The sequence below is a fragment of the Mustela lutreola genome, chromosome 14 (genome assembly GCF_030435805.1).
Source record: "Mustela lutreola isolate mMusLut2 chromosome 14, mMusLut2.pri, whole genome shotgun sequence".
Classification (NCBI taxonomy): domain Eukaryota; kingdom Metazoa; phylum Chordata; class Mammalia; order Carnivora; family Mustelidae; genus Mustela; species Mustela lutreola.
The window spans coordinates 73433769-73456257 of record NC_081303.1 but is presented as its reverse complement, the minus strand read 5'-3'; the positions used below and the strand labels follow the sequence as shown (position 1 = coordinate 73456257).

Genomic DNA, 22489 nt, shown 5'->3' with positions numbered 1-22489 from the left:
TACAGCTGAGGGGCCTGCGCACACCGGCAGGGTTCATGACGACAGCCCCACTACGCAGCTCTGGAACACGGCAGGGTAGCGTCCCGGACACCTCCTCCCCCGCCACCCCTGCAACCACTGATCTACTTGGCGTCCTCATGGACGTATGTGTTCTGGACTTCCCCTTAAATGGGCTCACATGACCCATCGTCTTCTGCACCTGGCTCCCCCGAGCCTCATGTGTTCTTGGTACTTCCTGCCCAGGGCGGGGCGGGGGGGTGAGTCCGTCCCGCAGTCCGGACAGACCACCCTGGGCTGCTGCAGGTCATGTGGCGCCCTCTCTGGGGCTATGCTGTCATGAACGCTGTCGTGAACGTCCGCGGACAGGTACGCGTCTGGCCGTGTTCCCAGTTCTCCGGGGTCAGACCCGGGAGTGGGGCTAACAGAGTGTCTCTGCGCGTCGCTGCGCTGACTGTTCTCAGGAGCCACTGAACCGTGTCCATGGTGGCCGTGTGACTCCGCGTCCTCCCCGGCAATGGTGGGGATCCATCAGGGTAATGGGCACACGGAGGGTGCGTACACCAGCATTTCCGCAACTTCTCCCCTCCCCCCTCACTCGCGCAGCCTTGGCTCTGGCCATCCGGGCGGGTATGCAGTGCGGTGGTGACCAGCACTGACCTGACGACCAGTCGCGGCGAGCTCACCAGGCATCCGTGCACGTCTCTGCTGTACGGCCCACTGGCTCACGCGTCGTCTTATTACGTTTACGGAGTCCCTAACGTATCTGGCGCCAGACCCCGATCGGACAGATGAGCTGCAAGTATTTCCTCCCATCCGGGGGATGGTCTTTTCACTTTTTTGATTGTGTCCTTTGATGCACAAAGACTTTTAATTTGGACGAAGTACAAATTGTTTACTTTTCGGTTGCGTCTACTTTTGCTGTCACGTGTAGGCAAACGTGGCCTGATCCAAGCTCATGAAGATTTCCACCTGTGTTTTCTTCGGAGCGTTCTGTGGTTTTCGAGAACAGTTTCAGTCCTTACATCTGTCCTTGAGAGATCTGGGATAAGATTCAGCTCACACCGTGAAGTACGGACCACGTTCGTCCTCGGCACGTGGACAGCCGGCTGGTCCGGCACCACTGCTGGAAGACGGTTTTCTCCGCCTTTGTTAAAACCCAACCGACCCTCTACGTGTGCTTTGACTTCTGGACTCTGAGCTGTCCCACGGACCGACAGGCCTGCCCCGATTGTCCACGCTGCTCGCTAAGACACTGCGATGCAGTTTGCCTGCATTTCCATCCAGCCACAGATACCCCACTGGTTCGCACACCCCAGAAAGAAAGCCCCCTCCCCCGCAGCAGCAGCTCAGTCCTGCCAAGCATGGGAGCATGGTTCCACATGTCCGTGCCCTTGGCCTGTGCTATGCACTCACCGGTGCACCCTCCCCATCTGTCTGCGAAGGCCCACCCAAGGCCCCGCTGAGAGACAACTCTCCCCTGAAGTCCCCGTGTGCCCCTGTGGTGCAGGGACTGCTGCCTGCTTCGTCCCCTCCCTGACTCTTACTGTGCTGGGAGGTTTCTCTGCCCCCTCAGAGCCGTGCCGAGGGCAGGACTGTGTAATCTCTCCACATCTGTGCACCACCCGACCTAGAACAATGCTTTATATGCAGCTTCCAAAAAAGGGATGAATGGAAATGAGGGGCCCCTGCACCCCACCCCCACCAACGGGGTGCCGCTGCCAGCAGCCTGCCCACCCAGCCTGCCCACCCCGCCTCCCGGAGACCTCCCTCGGCCCACTGTCTTCTCCCCACCGTCTCCTGCTGGCACTGGGCTGCACATCCACGTCGACCCGTGACCCCGGACCTCCAGTCCCTATTTACTGCCTCATCCGAGTTCTGCTGTGATGCGTCCCACGGTCACAGCTGTTAGCGGGCCTCGGGTTTTGGGTGCTGGGGTTTGGCGGTGACGGGGCCCCGAGAGCCAGGCCGCGGCCAGCCGCCCTCGGCAGGGCCTCACCTGTAATTCTCTCTCCTCCTGCCTCAGCATACTGCGAAGGATCTGGGCGGCGTGTTTTTGGAATTCGGGATCCTGGAAACAGAAAGGACCGGTGAGGGAGGGGCACCCGCGCGGCTGTTCTCCTGTCTGCCTGTTCTCAGGCTGAAAAACCCAGAGAGGCTGTTGGGGTCGCCTGCACGTCTGAGTGACCCTCAGCCACTCACCCGACTTCAGGCACCTCCCGAATTCCCAGAGGCCTTGGCGGCAACCACCCTGGTACCGAACCGCTCCAAGGCTGCCTGCCCCTGCTCGCTTGCTCTTCTGTCCGACCACAGACCCCGGCCCTGTTCCTCACTGCACCTCGTCTCTCGGCTGCCCCGGCCCGGGTCTGTCCCTGCTGCTGCCCATGCGTTCCCGATCCCCTCCCCTTCTCTCCCTTTCCTCCCTCAAGCAGCTTTTCCCCTAAGGCTCCGTGTGTCCCATACTCTGTGACAAGGGCTGGTCGTAATCTTTAACAGTCACCTCTGTCCATGCCTGGAGGGGTGCACTCTCCCTGCTGGTGGGCAGCACCCCCAAGGGCCTCCTTAGGGTCCCCTCTGTTTAGGAAGCACAGTGCCCTCCGCTGTCCGGGGAGACAGGACGCATTCACATGGAAGGTGGACACGAAAGGCGGAGTGGCCCCTCCACGCGGCTAGCCCTCCCCCTGTCCTGCCGACGCTCTTCACGCGTCTCCGGCCCGCCTCTGCTCACCAGCACACCTCGCTACACCTGCTTCCCCCCTTGGTGACGAGCGGGGACCATCACCTGCAGCGGTCTGGGCCCTGTGATGCGCTGCGGGGGCGGCAGAGGCGGCGGTGGAGGAGGTGGTGGGACCACAGGAGTGGCTCGGGGGGCTCCGGTGGGGGCGGGGTCCTGCTGCAGCCCAGAGACACCGACGGGTGAGGGGGAGGAGCCCAGGAGCGTCAGGGCGACGTAGGCGCCAGCTGGAGGCAGACAGACAAGGACCAGCCAGATCAGGGCGTGTGGTCCCGGAAGGCGGACACTCAGGCTACAAACTGGGTCATGCGAGGGGCGGGTGATGGTGGGGGGACAGAGTCTTCTCCTCCTCCTTCCATGAAACTTAAAATTCTGCGGATAAAACTGCACCGGAGTGCCCGGCCGTCTCCTAGCTCCAGCCACCGGCCCCGCGTCCATGCCAGTGCCCCTTCCTCCCTCTTCTTTACGCAGGATGCTCCAAATCCCACCCACGCGTGCGGCTGCCTGGCCCTCGAGCCCGTCGCCACACTCAAGTCTGTCAAGCCCCCGGCGGACGCAAGGCGCTCAGGCCCTGGCCACCCGCGCTCCTGGGACCATCTGCCGGGAGCGCTTTCCTCAGCGTCTCCTGCTTCCGTTGGGTCACCTGGGCAGCCCCGAGGGCTGGGTCTTCCCGGCTGCGGACAGAATGTTTGTGCTACCCCCGCCCCCCAGATAGGCCACCACCGAGGAAGGCTGTCTGTGGAGGGGACAGAGGAGCGAAAGGCCTGGAGGGAGCTGGGGGCAGCAGGATATGGTCTCCACGGGCCGTGACCGCAGGGGACGGGGCAGGCCCAGTGGACGAAGATGAGACACGCAGCCCTGGCTGCATGTCTCACCACAAAGGAGGCCCCGGGTCAAAGGGCCTGCTGCGCCCAGCCCACCTGCCCCCACTTTCGTGCACCCAGTTTCCGACTCACATTTGATAAGCTTCACCACCTCCAAGTGTGAGCTGTTGGTCACCATGGTGCCGTTCACCTGTGGCAGGACAAACGCTGGAGTGACCAGGATGGACGTGGGGTCCTTCCGAGGCTCAGATGCCTTCACAAAGCCAGTTTCCGGTGCCCCGAGACCCGCCTGTTGTTGTGAATCTGCTCCGGTTCACATGGCTGTACGTTCTGTCTTCGCGGCTGGCCCGCGCCCCTGCCCAGCGGGCCTCCTCCCCACTGGAGGGCTAAGGCGTTGCCTCGCCTAGGAATCCCTTAGTGCCTCCAGGACTGTGTGGCCCCAGAGGCCGGGCAGGTCCCAGCAGGTGGCAGGTGGCAAGGCCCTCAGGTCAGCCCCGTGTGGCGACAGAGTCTGAAGGCCCTGGGCCCCCTGCTGGTCTCAGCACCCCCCCCATCTTAGATGTATTTTGATTGTGTGTTAAATGGGAAAATAAAACCCACTGCAGAAGCTTGGTTAGTTAGAGTCCAGAAAGGCCGAGGAGGGGGCTCCTGGGGGCAGGTCTCCACATTCCTGGGGCCCTCTTGTGGCACTGCCCCCAACCCAGTGGCCAACCATCCTGCGGGCAGGGCAGGAGGGTGCAGGGAGCCAGCCAGAAAGGGGGGGCACTCACTTTGATGATCCGGTCGCCCTCTTTGACACCAGCTCTCATGGCTGCCCCTCCTGTAGGGAGAAGATTTGGTCAGGAGAGCCCAGCCCCTCGCTCCTGAGGTCAGTGACCCCGCCCTGCAGTCCCTCAGCGCTCTGTGCCAGGACCTCAGAAGCTGGGCATCCTCCCGTCTTGCCCTGGGGATGGAGGCCCGTGTGCTGCAGCGGGCGTTCTCGCTGGGCAGCTCGGAGGCCAGGCTGCTGGGAGCCAGGCCACGGGGCCAGAGGGACAGGCCTGCTCCAGGCCCAGATGTGTGCTTTCTTGGAACATGTCTCTGTGGTTCCCACAATCCAGCTGGACGAGTAAGTTTACTGCACGAAATGTAACCGCTGACCTAACAGTAACTATTAAGAGGAGTAGGGAACAATGGGTGAAAACAAGAGTTTTCAAACTGTACTTCTGGAGCTGGGACAAGCCCCTTCTGGAGTTCACGCTGCCGAAGGCGAGGTCACTGCTTTAGCGTTAAAATCCGCTTTAGAGCCTCTGCGATCTGTCCCTCCACTTACTGAAAGATCTCACCTATTTGGGAGAAAGAGAGGCACAGCACACGCCGGGGGGGGGGCAAGACTCCCCACTGAGCAGGGAGCCTGACACAGGGCTCGGTCTCAGGACCCTGGGATCATGACCGGAGCCGAAGGCAGACGCATCCCTGAGCCCCCCAGGCAGCCCAGTTTCTCCCTTTAAAAGAGGCAGGACCCAAAACCCCTGCTGTGGCTGGTGGCTGTCCCTCGGATGGAGGCTGCAGCAGCGGCCGCTGCTGTGCGGTTTCTAACGACTCCGTCATCCAGGAAGCAAGAAGCATGGGAGCCGAGGCAGGCTAACGAGCGGCCCACAGACTGTGTTTCTGTGCATCTGCCCCAGACGATCCCTGAATCCGTCAGCTGCCTTCATCGGATCAAAACAGAACTCCCACGAAGCACACGGAGATGCTTCTGGTCTAAAAGGAGCTTCTCCGGCAGAGCTGTATTCCAAGTCGGGTTTCCGTCGGGACTCAGGATCACACCCTTGTCGGCAGCCTGCTAGTCACAGAGGAGCTTGCAACGCTCCAGGCCGTGTCTGGAAACCAAAGCTGGGAATGAGCTGCCTCGCCTGCAAGTCTGAGACACACGTGGCGAGATCTCAAGAAGAAAGCAAAGTCTCCGCAGGAACAGAACCAGAGAAGTTCCCCAAAGTCAGTGAGCGCGACGATTGCTGGGGGTTTTGTTCAAAGGCTCATCCGCTGGCCCCCTTGCCGGAGAGAGACTCAGCCCTTCCGGGCGTGGGCCTGGGGCGAGGACGGCAGCCTCGTCCACCGGGGGTCGTGCGGCTCTCGAGGCGGCACGGACCACACTCTGAGAAACGGTGAGCTGGAGAAGCCTCGTGCCGTGGAAAGACGGTACCAACCGCTACTCCTGCCATGTCCGCGCCGACACAGGTGTCTCCTCCCCCAACACACACACACGCACGCATGCATGCATGCGCGTGTGCACGCACGCGCACACACACACACTCACACCCCTTCCAGAACTCAGGTTCCACCAGCAAGCCACCCGTCTCTGCCGTTCCGTCTCTGGGTCTGACTGTATCCAGGCCTCTGGGCCACGTGAGCTGCTCCGAGGCGGCCGCAGAGGCGAAGGAAGCGTGGCGGTCCTCCCCGCAGCGCTGTCCCCGTCCGACCAGGGAGAACGAGGAAGCGGGGAACAGACGCGCCTCGTCGCAGCTCGCCTCCGGCAGGAAGCCAAGCCAGACGCGCTCCCGCGCGAACGAGCAAACAAGCTCGGCCAGTTACGTCCTGTGCGACCCCCACACCCCGTTCTGGTCCTGAGTTCGAGAGACCCCTTTCACCTGCCCCATAAACGAGGCCCAGGTATTTCTCCGGGACTACGTAAAGCACTTTTTCCTCCCATTTTGCCACACAGAATGTGAAACACCAGCCTGCACCCGACCTTCCTCGCGCAGACCTCGCCTCGCGGTGCTGGCCGCGGGGCGCGCGGCCGCTATTGGGTTTTCACAAATGGAAGGTTCTGGGCCCCCGTGTGTCGGCGCCCGTGTTCCGACAGCAGCTGCTCTTCCTGTCTCTGTCACGCTCCTGTGACTCTCACAGGATCTAAAATCGTTCATTGTTTGATTTTCGTGGGGATCTGTGCCGAGCGGTCGTGGATGGCACCGGCGTCCCTGGGGCCCCGCAGGCTGCCCCCACGCGCTGGCAGACCTACGGCCGCGCGTGGGACGGCTCCGCCCACGGCCGTTCCTCCATCTCCCTCCCCGCGGGCCTCCCTCGTCCCAGAGACGCCGTGGTGTGGACACGAGGCCAGTTCATAACCTGACGACGGCCTCGACGTGCTCGGACGAAAGGAAGAGTTGCGCGTCCGACGCTGGAAGTCAGAAGTGAGCAGGGGTGAAGCTCGGCGAGGCAGGCGTGTCCAGACCCGACACCCCAAGAGCCTGGGCCTCGGGCGCCAGGGGTCAGCCGAGCTGTGAACGCGAAGGAGAAGCCGTTGGAGGGAACGGCGCGTGCGGTTCCAGTGAGCGCCCGGGGCGAGGAGAAAGCTGGCTGGACGTCGCTGGTGCGGGGAACGTCGGAGCGGTCCGGGCTGAGTGTTCCTGTGGCCACTGCGTCCCCATCGGCCGAAGTCCAGGTCAGGATCGGAGGGGTCTGGGCCAAGCGTCCCAGCGGCCACCGTGTCCCCTTTAGTTCAAGTGTGGTCTGGGGTCGGAGCCGTCTGAGCCGAGTGTCCTGCCAGTCACTGCGTCCCTTTTAGCTGGAATCCAGCCCAGGGTCAGAGGGGTCTAGGTTGAGTGTCCCAGCAGTCACCACGTCCCTTTTGGACAAAGTCTGGTCTGGAGCAGGCATGGGGGGGTTCAGCACGGTGTCGGGAAAGAAGCCATGTCCCTGACCCAGAAGTGGCTGGTGAAGCAGCAGGTGCTCCGGAAGGCGGAGCTCAGAGAGTTCCTGAAGGTGCCACACTGTCCAACAGATTTTCCGTGGGGACGAAGCAGCCTTCCCCGGAAAGGGGGAGCAGCCAGGACTCCCGCAGCTGGAGGAGAGGGCAGGGCCTGGCTGCGGGCTCCAGAGGACAGGGTTCCTGTGTTGCTAGGGGCAGTGAGCGGAAGCCGACGCTTGGGGGCCGCTCCCGGAATCCCAGGGCCCTGCGGGATGACGCGGACTCCACACCGCTGGGGCTTGAGAAATGGCCCCGCAGAGCCCCGAGGGCCACACACCTGTCCCCAGCAGGGTGGACAGAATGTCTGAGCTCCACCGCTGAGACCTGCTCGGAACACAGATCCCTTTCAAAACGCCCCTGACAGGACCCCGGCTGCTCAGTTGGTAGGGCATGCGACTTCTGATCTCCGTGTCGGGAGTTCCAGCCCCACGCTGGGCTTGGGGCCCATTTTACAATAAAATGCACGTGGCCACCCCCAAGCTCTGACGGAGATGGACGAGGGAGGGGTGCGCTGCCTTCGTGCCCACCGAGGACACCTACTCTGCAGCTCATGGGATCAACAAGTTGTTTCGCCTTTCAAGTCTTTTCTTGTTTGTTTTTTTTAAAGACTTTATTTTTTTGTCAGAGAAAGAGCACGAGCAGAGGGACCAGCAGGCAGAGGGACAAACAGACTTGCCACTGAGCAGGGAGCCCGATGTGGGACTCGAGCCCAGAACTCTGGGCTCACGCCTTGAGCTGAAGGCAGACGCTTCACCGAGTCCCCCAGGTGCCCCAACTTTCAAGTCTTATTATTTGACAAATACATTTTGTGAGGCCGTGGCTGCCACAGATGATTCTGCTGAGGGACCTGGTCAAAGTCATCAGAAAACCTCATGGAAAGGATTTGTCATTCTTGATGCCGTCAAGAACGGTTCGTGGGAAGACGTCCAATACCAATGTTCCGCGGGGTTTGGGGGCCGATTGCAGTCCTCATAGAGGACCGTGAGGGACTCTGAACTCCGCTGGAGAAGTGTCCGCAGACGTGCAAACAGCAGCAGAACCAGAACTGGACCCGGGAGAGGGGTGTGAAGCCGGAAGGGCTGCAGTGTCCCTGTGAGATCGGAACGTGCGAGGAGCTCTCCTCACAGAGGCCCTGAGCACAAGCTCTCCCCCAGAGAAGCTCCTCCCGGAGGGGATGCTGTGCGGGCCGCCGCGACCACCAAGGGTCTTGGTAAACCCAGAGGAGTGCGCCGCGGCGTGCGGGACAGGACCGACCCCACGTCAGGGAAGCGCTCCCGGGTCTGCGGTGCTCTCGAGCTGCACGCACAGGGGACTGCGTTGCAGGGACATCGCTCACGGAAGCGGGGGGGGGGGGGGGCGTCTGTTGAAGCCGCAAACTTCATCGTGTGACTCTAGGAAACGGCCACGGCCCTGCGGCCTTTAGCGGCCACCAGGAGGGAGCTTAAGACCGGCGGACGAGCGAGAAGGTGCTTTTCGTGAGGACGTGAACACCGTGCTTCTACACCTAGCGCAACCGCACACGGCATAGCAGTGTAACGTACACGTGCTTCACCTGCTGGGAGCCCGAGACACGCGTGTGACACACTTGACGGCACCATCTGCTCTACTGCGGCCGTCCAACGGGGACCGAGCCAGCCTCGCCTCTGCTGGGGGCTGTATTCTGGAGCCTGTACGCTCTCCATGTCAGCGGCCCGGCCCATCTGCCAGTGCTGGTCACTCCTTCCAGGACACGGGCTTCACAGGCTTCCGCGCTCCTTCCTGGGTCGGCGTCAGCCGGTCACCGGCCAGCTCAGTCCTGCGGCCCGGCGGCTCTTCCCCAGGTGCGCAGTGGCCGGACTGACCCGTGTGCGGCTCCCACTCCGCTCCCCTACCACTCGCTGCCTATCCCTGCAGCAAACACCCCCTTCCAGAAAGGCTTCAGGCGCGCACGGCCCACACACAGATCTCCCAACACCGCCCCTCCCTGCTGTCCCACACTCGTCACTCCTCCTGCGGTCACGTTTAAGGTTGCTGCACCCGCCAACGCGGGTGACCGCAGGGACTGGCACGTCCCATCCTGCACCGTGAGGTGCCGCAGCAGCCCCTGACCGAGCGCGGGCCCTGCCATCCTGAGGGCCGCCGGCTGTTCCCACCCTTCCCAGCAGCGACGCGAGCACGCAGTGCGACCCCAGAAATCCCGTGCAGGTGCGTGGCGCTCTGACGACGCCCCCGGGCGCCCCCGGGGACCAGGCCCAGCGCAGGCATTCACGTCCAGAACTCGCCACGCCGTGGAGGCAGCACTCACCAGGCCGCACGGACTGCACCAGGACGATACGGTCCCCGCTGACCGTGAAGCCGAAGCCATGCTGGTCCTTCTGGATGATGACGCAGCGCTGGACAAGACCTGACAAGAGACGACAGAGGACAAGGGGTTACGGAGGCACAGCCGCGGGAAGGCTGGTGCACACAGTCAAGACAAGCCCAGGAAGGCTGCAGCGCTGCCTCCTCCAAACAGCCTTCCCAGACTGACTGATTCCCCAGACTCCTCCTGTCCAAACACCAAACACTACACTCGGCGAGTGACAGCAGCCTGTCCCCGACTCTGCGTTACACCCGAGGAGCGACCCTCCTCTGCGCACGGGGCTGACTCTCTGGGTCTGGCTGAGGACGGGCACGACAGAAAAGCAGCCCTGTGACAGGCCCAAGGGAGACTGCGGTTTTCCATCAAATGAAGCCCCATGGGCATGGCGTGCTACACCAGCTTGCTGACGGGGGTGACCCGGGGGGACCCTGCCAAATCCAGGGAAGGGTGCGTGGAAAGAGAAAACCCCTTCTTTTCACACGTACGTCTGTGCACAGAATGTGGAGGACAAGAAAGCTGGAACCGCAGGCCAGCCAGGTCCCCGTGGGCGTGGACGGACTCACACGCGCCTGCCGGCGTGTGACCGTCTCCTGTGATGGACGGAGCGTGAGCTCCAGAGTGGGAACCCGATGGGCCTCACGTCCCTGTGGGCGTGGACGGACTCACACGCGCCTGCCGGCGTGTGACCGTCTCCTGTGATGGACGGAGCGTGAGCTCCAGAGTGGGAACCCGAGGGGCTTACGTCCCTGTGGGTGTGGACGGACTCACACGCGCCTGCCGGTGTGTGACCGTCTCCTGTGATGGACGGAGTGTGAGCTCCAGAGTGGGAACCCGAGGAGCTTACGTCCCTGTGGGCGTGGACGAGCTCACACGCGCCTGCCGTGTAAAACTCGGTAACATCTCCTTTCCAGAGTCGACAAGAGGACGACGGAAGCAGTTCACATATAGAACGTGTAACGTCACACCGCACACACGCTGCGAGCGCAGATCTGTCTGTTTCGGCGCTCGTGTCGGTGTCGGTGTCAGCGCCCAAGCTCACCTGCTGTCTCAGAGGCGTCGGACGGCTGCCGGCGGTGGGAAGGGGACCTGCGTTCAGGTGCCGGGTCCCCCAGAGACAGGCTGCTTAACCTGGAGGGTGAGGAAAACATACTGGTGAGCTGCGCGGGGAGGGACCAGCGTTAGGTTCTGGTAAAAGGGGCCCCGAGTCTTGGGTAAAGAGAGGCCAATCCTCTCACCCCAGAACCCGCTAAACCTGGTGGGAGATGAACCAGGTCTACACCATTGGCAACACCACCTATTTGGCAGCCTGGGCTGGCAGGGCTAGCACGGTTGGATACCCAGAGAGGCGTGAAGGGCGAGAGCCCGCCCCGGGGTCGCGAGGACGGGATGTGCACAGACGCACGCTTGTTGGGTCTTACCAGGCTGCAGTGGGGCTGATGGGACAGAAGGAAGCAGCAGAGAAATGGATGCAAGAAAAAGACAGGAAAAAAGAAAACGCTCGTTAGTTTTAGGCGGTGATTTGCAAAGGAAAGGGAGACTGGAGAGCGAGACCGCGGAGGGTGGAGCCACACGGAGACCCCCGTGCACCCGGCAGAGGGTGGCGGATGGCCTCCCCGACTCGCGTTTCATCTTGCTTCCTCCCCGCAACCGGCATCTCCAGGAGGCTCACTGGGCGTCTGATACTAAGCTGTCGGGGAACCAGCACACGCCTCTCTAGAAAGGAGACCAGCGATGGCCCGAGCCTCTGAACACGCGCCTATCTGTGGGCTACGGAAGGAGCCTGGCCTGTCCGGTGGCCATATTCCAACCCACCCCGCCGGCAGCCGGCCTGGGATACCTCACTCAGCAACTGTTAAGACCCTAAAACCTCAAGGTTACCGAACCAGATTTACCCCCGAGCTTGTGTTGAACGGGTCCCCTTTACGGTACGGTGAACTCCATCACTGCCATGCCTCTCCCTCCTGGAAGAGTGCACCTGCCGCCCCTCCGACGGGGTTCCGCAGTTGCACCTCCAGCAAGGGACCAGGCAGGCACCGTGGGCAGAGGCACAGCACGGACTCGTGGGACGGCTTCTGCGGGTGGCTGGGCCAGTATACCGCGGTATGACCGGGGTGGGGGGCGCTCAGCCGTGTGTGGGGGGCGACGGAGTGAACCCAGTGGCCTCCGGGAAGTCTGGTGGGGTGAAGGGAGCAGGGGCAGAACGGTGCGCACAGAACAGGTGGGCACGAGAGCGGGGAAGGGAACCACGTGCTTCTGCGTTTACAGACTCGTTCACATGTGCACAGATGCCGGAAGCACCTCTGGGAGGACCCGAGAGAAACCCCCGCCCAGGCCGCCCGAGGCCGGAGGCTGCGTGTCCGGGGCGCAGGGCGGGAGCCGCGAGCTTGAGTGCACCCGCTACGCTGTCAGTCCCGTGAAGGTCGCTTCCGGTCATCCACACAACCCAGCGTGAACAGATCCCTCTGACACTTCAAAGAGGTCCCCTCACCCTGGTGCCCCTCCTACCCGGACAGGTGAGGCTGCTTTCTCCTGGTTGGTCTTTGGATCAGAGACAGAAGGACACCAGGGAAGCGGAGTGCGCGGGGCGCAGGAGAGAGCGACGCAGGAAAGGAGGAAGAGAAACAAAGAACCAGACCAGACACTGGAGCGGCTCGTTCAGAAAAAGCCGCAAGTGGGCCCAGAAGAGCCTGGGAATGGAAACCAGCCACAGAGCAGCAGTCACCTCGCGCAAGTGCAAACCCGCCTGCGTCCCCTCGCTGCTCAGGACCTCACAGAGCTTCCTAGGGTCCTCGGGAAAGCTGGGCCGCGGCGTGGAACAGGGAGTCCTGCCAGCCCCCACACGGCCTGGACCCCCGCGCCGCACCAGCATGTGCACGGTGGGGCTGCCCCCTCCCTCGACTGCTGGGTGGCCTGGGGCAGCTGCGGGCCCAGGGCGGCGCTCCTTCTCACTGTGGGTCTACGGTCCCGTCACCTGCTCTGGTTTCTGGCTCCTGCCTAGGCCTGTGCTGGGCCCTGCTCCCCGATGTCCTTCCACTCCATGGCCCAGTACGGCATCTGGAAGCAAGACACGAGGGTGCACGGCCGGCAGCTCCGACTCCAGCTGTGTTCCAAGGACCTGACTCCGTGGGTTCCTGCCCACCTGACCCCTCCACCCACGGCGGGGTGAACTCAACTCCGCTGAGTTCAGCATCCAGTGTTCTAGAAGGTGCGGGAGGGAGCGGCACTCACCCCCGCGACCATTCTGTGTGACATGCGTCCTGCCGTCATCGCGCTGCAGCCCGCGTGTCACTCACGGCGCCGTAAAACTGAACGGCGTCCCAGCACCCAGACCCGTGCTAAAAGCCGCCAGCCACAAGGAGCTACACAAATTTACACTTGAAATAAAATTTAAGACTCCGTTTCAAAGCTGCACGAGCCACATTTCAAGGTCTCCACAGCGATGTGAAGCTCGTGGCGACCACACTCCAGCCACACACACCACCACAGAATGTTCTACCAGACGGCGCTGCTCCAGACGCGGCGTGAGGTATGGGGCGCAAACCTGGGACGCGGTCACCGCGGCGAGTGGAGGAGGGTACCGCAGAGCTTCCGCAGACACGGGGTAAGCGCTCTGTCCCGGCCCTGCCGAGAGGGTTCTCAGAACGGATCTCTGTGGAAAGGCTCATCCCAGCCGCTCCTGTGCTGTCTTGGGTTGGATCCACGCCCCCCACCACTGGGTGTCCCCACACAGCTGTGAACGGCTCCTTGCCAGCTCAGGAGAAGGCCCCTTTCGTCCTGGGGCAGCTCAGGCCCCCTCGTGGCCTCTGATGGACTCTGTGGCGCTGGGAACACGCCTGTCCCGAAGCCCGAAGAGATGGGGACTCTCAGCCTGCTCCGCTCTGCCCCTAAGCTGGGCCAAGTGCTGTGGCGCGTGATCGAAGGTCCCCCAGGCTGTGGAGGGAGTCTGGAGCATCGAGAATCCTTCCAGCAACAGAGGTGGACATTTTTTTTCTCCTTGAGAGCTTCACGGAGGAAAACCCACCCCAGAACCAGAGGAGGGAGACTCGCCAGCTGCAGCAAGCTCGGCTGGACACAAACGACCCTTGGGCTGCTGGGTCCCTGGGCGTGGAGCCTAGCAGAAGGTTTAACTGCGGGAAGGTTAAAGGCTGAGGCAGGGGAGGACGGAGCAGAGGAGGAGGGCACTTCGGCATGAAAGAGGCCATCAGACGGGAGGAGGGCTTCCACGCGGGCCCCCCTTCCTGACGCGCCCACGGAAATGTGGCAGCAGACACGGGATTCCAAAGGACCGACACCTGACGGCTGTGGGGAAGGCCTGGGAGAGTGCGGACTCTCCCCCCCAATCTGGGGCTTGCTAAACGGCCGCCGCAAGACAGCTGCTAGCCGGCCTGGCTTCTCAGTGAGCCCCGCGCCCCGGAGCCCCCGACAGATGTGGCCAAGCCCGTGCCTTGTGCCACCATGGCCCACTGGGGCTTCCAGCCGCTCGCCTGGACGACTGCAGGAGCCCCGTGTCGGCTCCCCTGCTGCGGACCAGCCCTCCCAGCCTGGCTTTCTCTGGGTCCCTCATCGGGACCAGCTGGTCATTGCCGCATCGCTCTCCAATGCCCTGCTGTACACGCCATTCCCCCAGCACCGAGCACCGAGGCCTCTCTCCAGGCGGCTCCAACACCGTGCTGGCTCCGTGGTCCCTGCCACCACGGGACCCCGTGCTCACTCTGCAGCTGCGGGTGACGGCCCCACCACGCTCCCCGGGCCGCGGCAGCCTGCACTTCCTCCACCCCAAGATTTTATGCTGAAAAATCTCAAACCCACGTTAACGCTGCGGGAGTAGCATGGTGAACACGACGGAGCCTGAGGCTAGATTCACCTGTTAACGTTTCACACTTGCTTTATTTGTCTGTGGTTATTATTTTTTTTCCCTTTCAAAGCCAGAAGACTGCACGGTACTTCATCCCTAAGTACATCGGCATCAATCCCCCAGGCTCTCTCGGCTTCTACACAGCCACAGTGATGTTGGGACAGCCAGGAGTTCACCTCTGACCCAGTGAGGTGACCTCAGAAGTGTTCCCGCTCCACCCCCACTGTCTATCGCTCCTCTACGCCGCTGGGCTCCCACGGCCTCGGCCGCGGTCCCGGCGTGGAGCGCGGATCGCATTTCCTCGTTCTCCGTGGTGTTCGTTTGATCCAGAACGCCGCCCACGCTGGTTGTCCTCGAGCACGGCCAGCAGAGGACTTGTCTCCACAGCACGGATTCACATGCAGCCTTCTGAGACAGTGACACGCAAGCGGTGCTCGTCTCTTGTTCCACTCGGCTCCGTCACTCCTGGGAGCCGGCGACAGTACAGCAGATCTCCCGTCCGAGGGAGCAGTCGATGGGCTGATGCTCGAGCTGGAGGTGCACCGTTCTCCGAGGGCCCCGCGCCCAGCCGCTGCCCCGTCCACGGACGTCCGTGCCTGACCCGCTCGATGCACTGAGGGCTGCGGACGGGCCGCTGCCAACTCGGTCTCTCCTCCCACGTTGACCGGCTTGCAGCGCCGAGCAGAGAACACCGTCTTCACCCTCCCCTGCAATGGGGCTGAGAACGTGTGAATTTTCTCTCCGATGCGATACGTTATTGTCCATTATCATCATGACTTTTCTTTTTTAATGTGTTTTCTTCATTAAAAAAAAAAATCTCCACATCCAATACGGGGCTTGAACTCAAGACTGCGAGTGAAGAGCGGCGCACCCCACTGACGGAGCAGGCCAGGCGTGCGGCGTCATCACTTTGTTTAAAAAAGATTTTTGTTTATTTATTTGACAGACAAAGATCCCAAGTAGGCAGAGAGGCAGGCAGAGAGAAAGGAGGAAGCAGGCTCCCCGCTGAGCAGAGCCTGACGCAGGGCTCGATCCCAGAGCCCGAGACCATGAACGAGCCAAATGCAGAGGTTTAACCCACGGAGCCACGCAGGAGCCCCAAAGACACGTTTTCACTGGTCTTCGTCTTCCCATCTGGGCTTGCTCTGGGAGGTTAAGCAACGGGCGGGAGTGTTCTTCTCCCCCTCCGCTTACACAAGCAGCAGTACCTCACCGGCTCACACTTCATCTTTCCCACTTAACCAATCCTCGGAGGGACTCCAGGTCAGTCCGCAGAAATCAGCCATCTCCTTGTCCTTCCACTGGGCCCGCACCTACACAGGCGTCCCCCCCCAAGCCCCCTCCCCGCTCCCTGGCACCTGCTAGAGGGCAAAGGTCGCAGCGTGTACTTCCTGGGAGCCCTCCAGCAGCACCAGGCACGGGAGAGAGCCCCTCCTCCCCCCCTCGTGGGAGCCTGCAAGACACGCGAGAAAGCATGGAGACGTCTGGCGACCTTCCAGAGAGTAAAGTCGAAACTGCCCACATGTCCCTTCTGTTGGCTTATGGGTGGGTGTGTATGTATTTTTAAAAATTAGTTAAAAATTGAAGATCGGGCAATTTCACGTTAACAAGACACAGCTGTCTGGTGTCCGGGAACCGGGGGGAGTTCGGACACCACCGTGCCCCGGTCTCGCTCGGCGACTGTCGGCCGCCCTCCCCGTCCCCACTCCATCCCCCTGGCCACGGGGGCCTGACGGACAGCCTAGCATGTCCCTGTTCCATGGTGCCGGTTTCTAGGTGCTTCCCACCTTCCAGACAGGGGCTGACACGCAGCGAACATGGGGGTGAAGTGGAGTTAGGACACACCTGACTTCAAGGTCTGGGCCCCTAAAGCCTGAGTCATCTGACCTGTGGCCCTAGGAAGAGCGAACCAACTGTGTTCACCGGACCTTTCCTCCTCTTCTCTTCCACACACGTGCACACATGGGCACAGAACACACGCACACGGGGCAACACACACCTCACACGCAATACACACAGGACATAACACACACCGGCTCATGGGATGCAGACGTAGCACACACACGTCCTACGTGTCTGGAAAGATAACACGAGAGATAGAGACGAAATCGCATACCATACGTAAGCTGACTGAGGTCTCCTGCGTCTGGGGAAGTCACATTCCCAGGCCCCTCCCCAAAGCCAGGAGCAGCCGTAAACCAAGAAAGAGCTACCTGACCAGGACCTCCGTTCCAGATAAGTCCACACTTGCTGAACCCTGCCCTGGTCTTACTGGACTGGTTTTTTCCTTATCTTCCAGGGTGGAGGAGCTCGAAGCAGCCTCCCAGGGCCCTCACAGCCCCAGGATTCCGTGTCTGGGTGGCCCTCTAGGTCAAGGTCACAAAGGGTGCCCGTGCCGCACACACCCCTCCTTGCAGAGCTGGTGTGGGTCACAGGGGCCTCGTCTGTCAGCTTCCCCAACGGTGCAAATGCTCTTGAGGTCCACACCGGATGGCCAACAGTGTGCTAGCGGCAAGGGCCACAGACCAGTGAGTGGACGAGGGACAGAACAGTGAGCACGAGCCCGGTGTGCCCAGTCTCCCCTGCTCCCACGCAGCTCTCGGAGGGCCGTGTCTCCCCGGCTCACAGCCACATGTGCGGGGAGGCTGAGCTTCCACACCAGTGTTTTACACGTGGCCCCCGTGGGACCGTTCGGAAAGCACACTTTCGGGCACAGTGAAATACGGGCTCAAGCCCAGCCTTCTCCTGGATGTCACCCCACCGGAAGCCCCAGTTTCTCAATGACAAATGTGGAAAATACAGCTTTCCTCCAAGGGCGACCGGGAGCGCGGAATCACGGTCAGCAAGACCTCGGAGCCAACCTGTCTGATCGGAAATCCAGCCCCCAGCCCGAGCCCAGCCCAGCCCGAGCCCAGCCCAGCTCCTGAGCAAATGTGTCCTCCCAAGGTGAACACTGGGGCCCGACAGTCATCTCTGACAGCCCTGCAAACTGAGTCACCCCCGAGTCCTCTGGCTAGTGCCCTCCCCTAGGTCTGGACCCACCTGCCTCTGCCCCTCCTGCCCCTCCCGGCTGTGCAGTATCCCCTCCCCGGAGTGCATCCGTTGTCTACAATCAGCGATCTTGTAAAAAGATAAATCACAATGTCACCCAGGAAAGCTTTCCCACCATCTAAATCCCAGCGCAGTCTATGGGTCCCCCAGCGGGCAACCCCCACCATGCTTCTCCCCCAAGTCTCCCCTGTAGCGCCCACTCAGAGCTGACCGGCCCTTTGGTGCCTTCTGGGGTCGGTTCAGATCGACTTCCCCAGTTTGCCGACCGGCTTTGCCGTCTCCCGCTCTAGAACACTTGGATCCAGGACGGGGCGCACAGCGGACAGCCAACAAGCAGAAGGTTAGAGACAGAATCAGACCCGTCTCGCCAAGGAGTTTCTCCGCCCGCACCCTGACAGTCCGCCTGCCTGCTCCACCTGTCCCGGGAGCGGCCGTGGGAATTACACAAGGGGACGTCAGGAGGCTCGGGAAACGCTGAGGCACAGGGCAACGACCGAGGGGAAGCTGGGGCCAGGCAGCTGCTGAAGGCTTCCTGGGGCTCATGGGATCCGAGCAAGCCTTGAGAAGTGCGGGTCTGACGGCGGAAGCCGGAGGCCAGAGTCCCAGAGAGCCTGCGGGACAGAGCCGGCGTGCACCTGAGTGCGAGCACTGCTGTGGGGAAACCCGGGAAGGGCCAGTGGGAGAGGCCCAGGGGGGGCGCAGCATGACCGCCCCCTCGCTGTCCACGGGGACCGCTGCAGGGCACCGCCAACATGCTGACTGGAGGTGAGAGAGTCCGTGTCCACACCTGTGAGGCTGCAGACTTAGTACAAACCATGGAGAAACGGTCGGGAGCAGCACTTGCGACGCTGCACGTCAAGACGGCAACCCTTGCGCAGACGGAGCCGATGAAACGTGACACTGATGTTCACTTCTCCCACCCCCCCTCCGGTTCTGATTTTTATCATTAAGTAATCTCCACACCCAACGTGGGGGCCTCGAATCACAGCCCCGAGAGGGAGTCGCACCTCCCCTGACTGAGCCAGCCAGGTGCTCCCTCCTTACTACTTTAATGTGGCTACTAGAATGTTCCCAGTGCCACGTGTGGCCTGCGTTCTGCCCCACTGGGCAAACGGGCGCTGACCTCTCTCTCCTGTTCTTGTCCGTTGGGCTGTGAGCTCTGGACAGGCTCCCCTTGGCGGCCCTGGGAAGGAACGAGGTCGGGGCTCTGAGGGTTGGCCCACTCCAGCCCGTGGCAGAGAACAGGCTGCTGGCGGGCACACGACCTTCACCCAGGACCAGCACCTGCCACCTCCCCGCTCACCAGCACGGGCACAGATTCACATCTGACTCACGGAGCCGCTCACCCGGTCCTCAGAAGCAGCCCCAGGCTGGGGCTGCCCCCAGGGAGTCAAGGGGGTATCCGGATGGGCAGGCAGCTGTGGAGCTGGACAGGGCTCGTGGGCGTTGTGGCTCTGACCACCTGTGGGGCTCAGGAGACATCGCTCCCTGGCCATGACCCTTGGTGTCCTCACCCCACAATGGGAAGGCTAGCCACCTGCCACCCGTCCTGCGGGACGTGCTGAGCTGGGGTAAGTCTCTGGCGTAGCGTCTGCACACGGCTGAGCTCAAAAAACGGTCGCCGTTCCCGCCCCGAGGCCTCGGTCCCACAGCAGGAGCGAGCAGCCCGAGCAAAGGAGAGATGACCGCGGGGCGCTCGCAGGTCCATGTGACCGCGTCCAGGCCTTCGCGGGGGCAGACACCCCTCCGCGGGCTCTTCTCCCCGGGGCTTAGCCCCACACTCCCGGCTCCGCGTCTGCAGATGTCAGGGCCGAAGCTGCCCCCGATGGATATGAGTGCGGGTCGCGAGACCATGGTGTTTCCCCAGACCCAGCCAGGCGTGTGGGTCGGAGGCGGGGCGGCCGGCACACACGACGGAAGCCGCGGAGGCTGCCATGGTCCAGGGAGGGGGCGGCCCGGGCCGTCTAGACGTGTGGTTCTAGACCAACTCTGCCCCCGTCTCCTCGTACGTCCTCGGAAAAGCATAAGAAAATTACAAGGAATAAGCACGTGATGGGACACAGGCCTTCATTTAATCCTTGCGTCAACCTGACGAGGCAGACGCTGTTATTTTCCCTGACAGGTGAGGAAAACCCGAGTCCGAGGAGCCGCGAAGCTGCTCAGAGGACACAAGCTTCTGAGCGGTGCAGCCGGACGCGGGCGCCAAGCTTCTCCTCCGGGCGCAGCGGCTTAACCCTGACGCTGCAGGGCTGGGCCAGGCGCCGCTCCTCCCCCCCCCCCCCCCCCCCGATCTCATCACACCCCTCCCTCCGCCCCTCCCAGGGTGTCCCAGACACATCGGTCTGCGCACCCCGGGGAACCCACGCAGAAGTGCAGGTATTCAACGGACAGGAAACCGCCGGACGCCGTCCCCAGCAGTGACCCAGAAGCACGTCAGCGTCTGTGCTGGGGACGTGGCCAGGAAGAGGTTTTTACTCGGTTTCCCAGTTTTCACAAGGGCCAAGAAGAGCAGAGCTCAGAACCCACAAGCACAGACCGAGCCGGTGTCCCAGGGCCTGACGGTGGAGGGCCGTGGTCTGGGGCCTGACGTGGCCTCGCCTGCGCAGTGCCTGTGGCGTGACCGGGGGTGAGCCAGGTCCCAGCTTCCGTGGCAGCACCATGGGAAGACGGAGTCTTGTCCCTCGCACGGGGCCCTGCAACGGTGCCATTATTTGGAAACCCTGAATCCCTCTGCAGGCGCACGCTGTCTCTCCCCGGGTTTTCCTGAGACGCTGACTACACGTTCTCAACGAATCCTCCGGAAGTGGGGATGGGACATGAGGCGTGGCTCACTGGGGACTTGTGTCCACAGAGCTGTGCTCTGACAACCCCACAAATAAAGGACGAACCATAAAACAATCCCAAATAATAACCAATCCAAGAAATCTCCATCCCTCTTTAAAGTCTGTCATCTGGCTCAAAATTCACTTTCCTAATTTACTTTGGGTGGATACGCCTGGGTGGCTCAGTCTGTTGGGCGCCTGCCTTTGGCTCAGGTCGTGATCCCAGAGTCCTGGGATCGAGTCCTGCGTTGGGCTCCCTGCTCGGTGGGGAGCCTGCTTCTCCCTCTCCCTCTGCCTGCCTCTCCCTCTGCTTGTGCGCCCTCTCTCTTTCTCTCTCTCTGGCAAATTAAAAAATCTTTAAAAAAATTTGTTTTCATTCCAAGTTCGTATCAAAATTGAGGGGGAATACTGGTGGGAGGGGACAGTTGGCCCCTGATTTTAAAACAGATGACTTTAAGCCACAGAACGACCGGGGAGGCACCTGCAGAAATGGGGTCACAGCGCAGGAGCTTCCAGTGGTACTGGGGAGCCCCCAAGTCAGGCAGAAACAAAGGTGGGCGGTGCGAGAGGCCCTCTGAATTCCTCCTTTCACCCTTCCCAAGACTGCCCGGAAACTCCCTGCCTTCCGGAAGCTTCCTTCAGCTGACTCCCGGTGATGGCCACTCCTGTTGTCTGCACCGCCCAGCCCTTGGGCTGACTTGTGCTATAAGGACGCATCCTCGCCCCCAGGTTACTTTAGAAGGGAACCAGTAATAAAGCGCCTGCCTGGAAGGTGGGACTTCTGACCTCTATTGCGTGCTCCTTCGGCTCCCCGACCGGGGCCCCCAGCCAAGAGCCCGAGCTCCACACCAGACGCTTCCCAGACACAGCTGGTTAGGATGCCAATGGAAGGCCAGCCAGAATGCTGGGACCGCTCTGAGCCGTGCACCCCCAGGGGACCCCGGTGCTGGTGGGACTGGCCCTGCCGCGGCTCTCTCCAAGTCTGACGCGCAGAGGCCGTGTTGTGGGAGGACAAGCAGGGCTCCCACCACTTCAGCAAGGGTGGCCTCGTGCCCTTTCCTACTAATCCCATCTTCCAAGTGCAGGCGCGTCAGGAAGATGGAGTCACCGGAGCTGGGAGACAGGAGACGGGACACGGCTGCCCCGTGTCGGGAAACAGGTGGAAGCGTCTTTCTGTGCGGCTACATTTCAGGGCCCTCGGTGCGCCTCAAATGTTACCATCGGGCCGTGCGTGTGGTCTCTGCGCGGCCTCCTGGCAATCTGGTTCTCGGGGCAGAACCTCAGCGGCGGGTCTTGGCTTCTCCACAGCCGAGTGCGGCGCGTGCGCACACCTGTGCGGGGCGGTGACGGAGCCGCGTGAGCCAGAGGGTCCTAGACACACACACACTCACTCCTCCAGGCCCAAACCACATCACGAGGGCCCCCACCCCCGGCAGGGTGAGAACGGTATCTCAAGTCGGAACCTGCCCATCTGCGGGATAACATCTTGAAGGAACAAACCCGGACGGACCGGGAGAGGGTCCCTGGCACCTGGGATGCTACGCAGATTCTCCCCATCAGGCCAGACACACACGCATCTCCGTGAACATGCACTGAATGATGGAAGACGCACTTGTGGCCGGCGCACAGACGGGCTCCAGCCAGGCCGCGACACGCACGTCTCGAGCACCTCCTGCGACACCGCGTGGCTGGTGCGCGGTGTGGGCCTCGGGGCTCCCCCGGAGGAGAGGGCCGTGCCTGCGGCCCTGAGCGCTCCCCGTCCCGCCTGCTTGCCCTCTCCTGGGCTGCTCTGAGGACCGGACTGTCTGCACACGAGACGGGAAAATGCTCGGGCTGGGGCATGCACGGTCAGAACTCAGAACTCCAAGCTCTTGTTTAGGTGACTCATTCTCCACGATGCCCCTGGGGGGCAGAGGTATTGGTGTCCTGACTTCACAGTGGAGGAAGCCAGGCTGCAGAAATGCCGGCCGCCAGGCTGAACTTCCCGCACGCAGTGAGCGAGGTAGCACAGCTCCATGAGCCCCGCCAGCCCCGGCGGCCCAAGAGCGTCCTCACCACCCATGCCCCCTGCTCAGACCCGTCCTCTCCTTCCCCCTCCATCCCGAGGCCCAGAGGGCAGAGCCGGCCACTCGTCT

At 62.1% G+C, this 22489-nt stretch overlaps 1 protein-coding gene across 1 annotated transcript in view; it reads right to left on the bottom strand.

The window, feature by feature from the left end:
- ARHGEF11 (Rho guanine nucleotide exchange factor 11) overlaps positions 1-22489 on the bottom strand; it is a 74013-nt gene that overhangs the window by 27932 nt on the left and 23592 nt on the right. Inside the window, exons 2-8 of the mRNA XM_059146768.1 lie at positions 11045-11059; positions 10666-10754; positions 9570-9668; positions 4326-4375; positions 3688-3745; positions 2780-2958; positions 1997-2068 (exon numbers count right to left, since the gene is read on the bottom strand). Coding sequence (XP_059002751.1) covers positions 1997-2068; positions 2780-2958; positions 3688-3745; positions 4326-4375; positions 9570-9668; positions 10666-10754; positions 11045-11059 — 562 coding nt within the window. The remainder of the gene's footprint in view (positions 1-1996; positions 2069-2779; positions 2959-3687; positions 3746-4325; positions 4376-9569; positions 9669-10665; positions 10755-11044; positions 11060-22489) is intronic.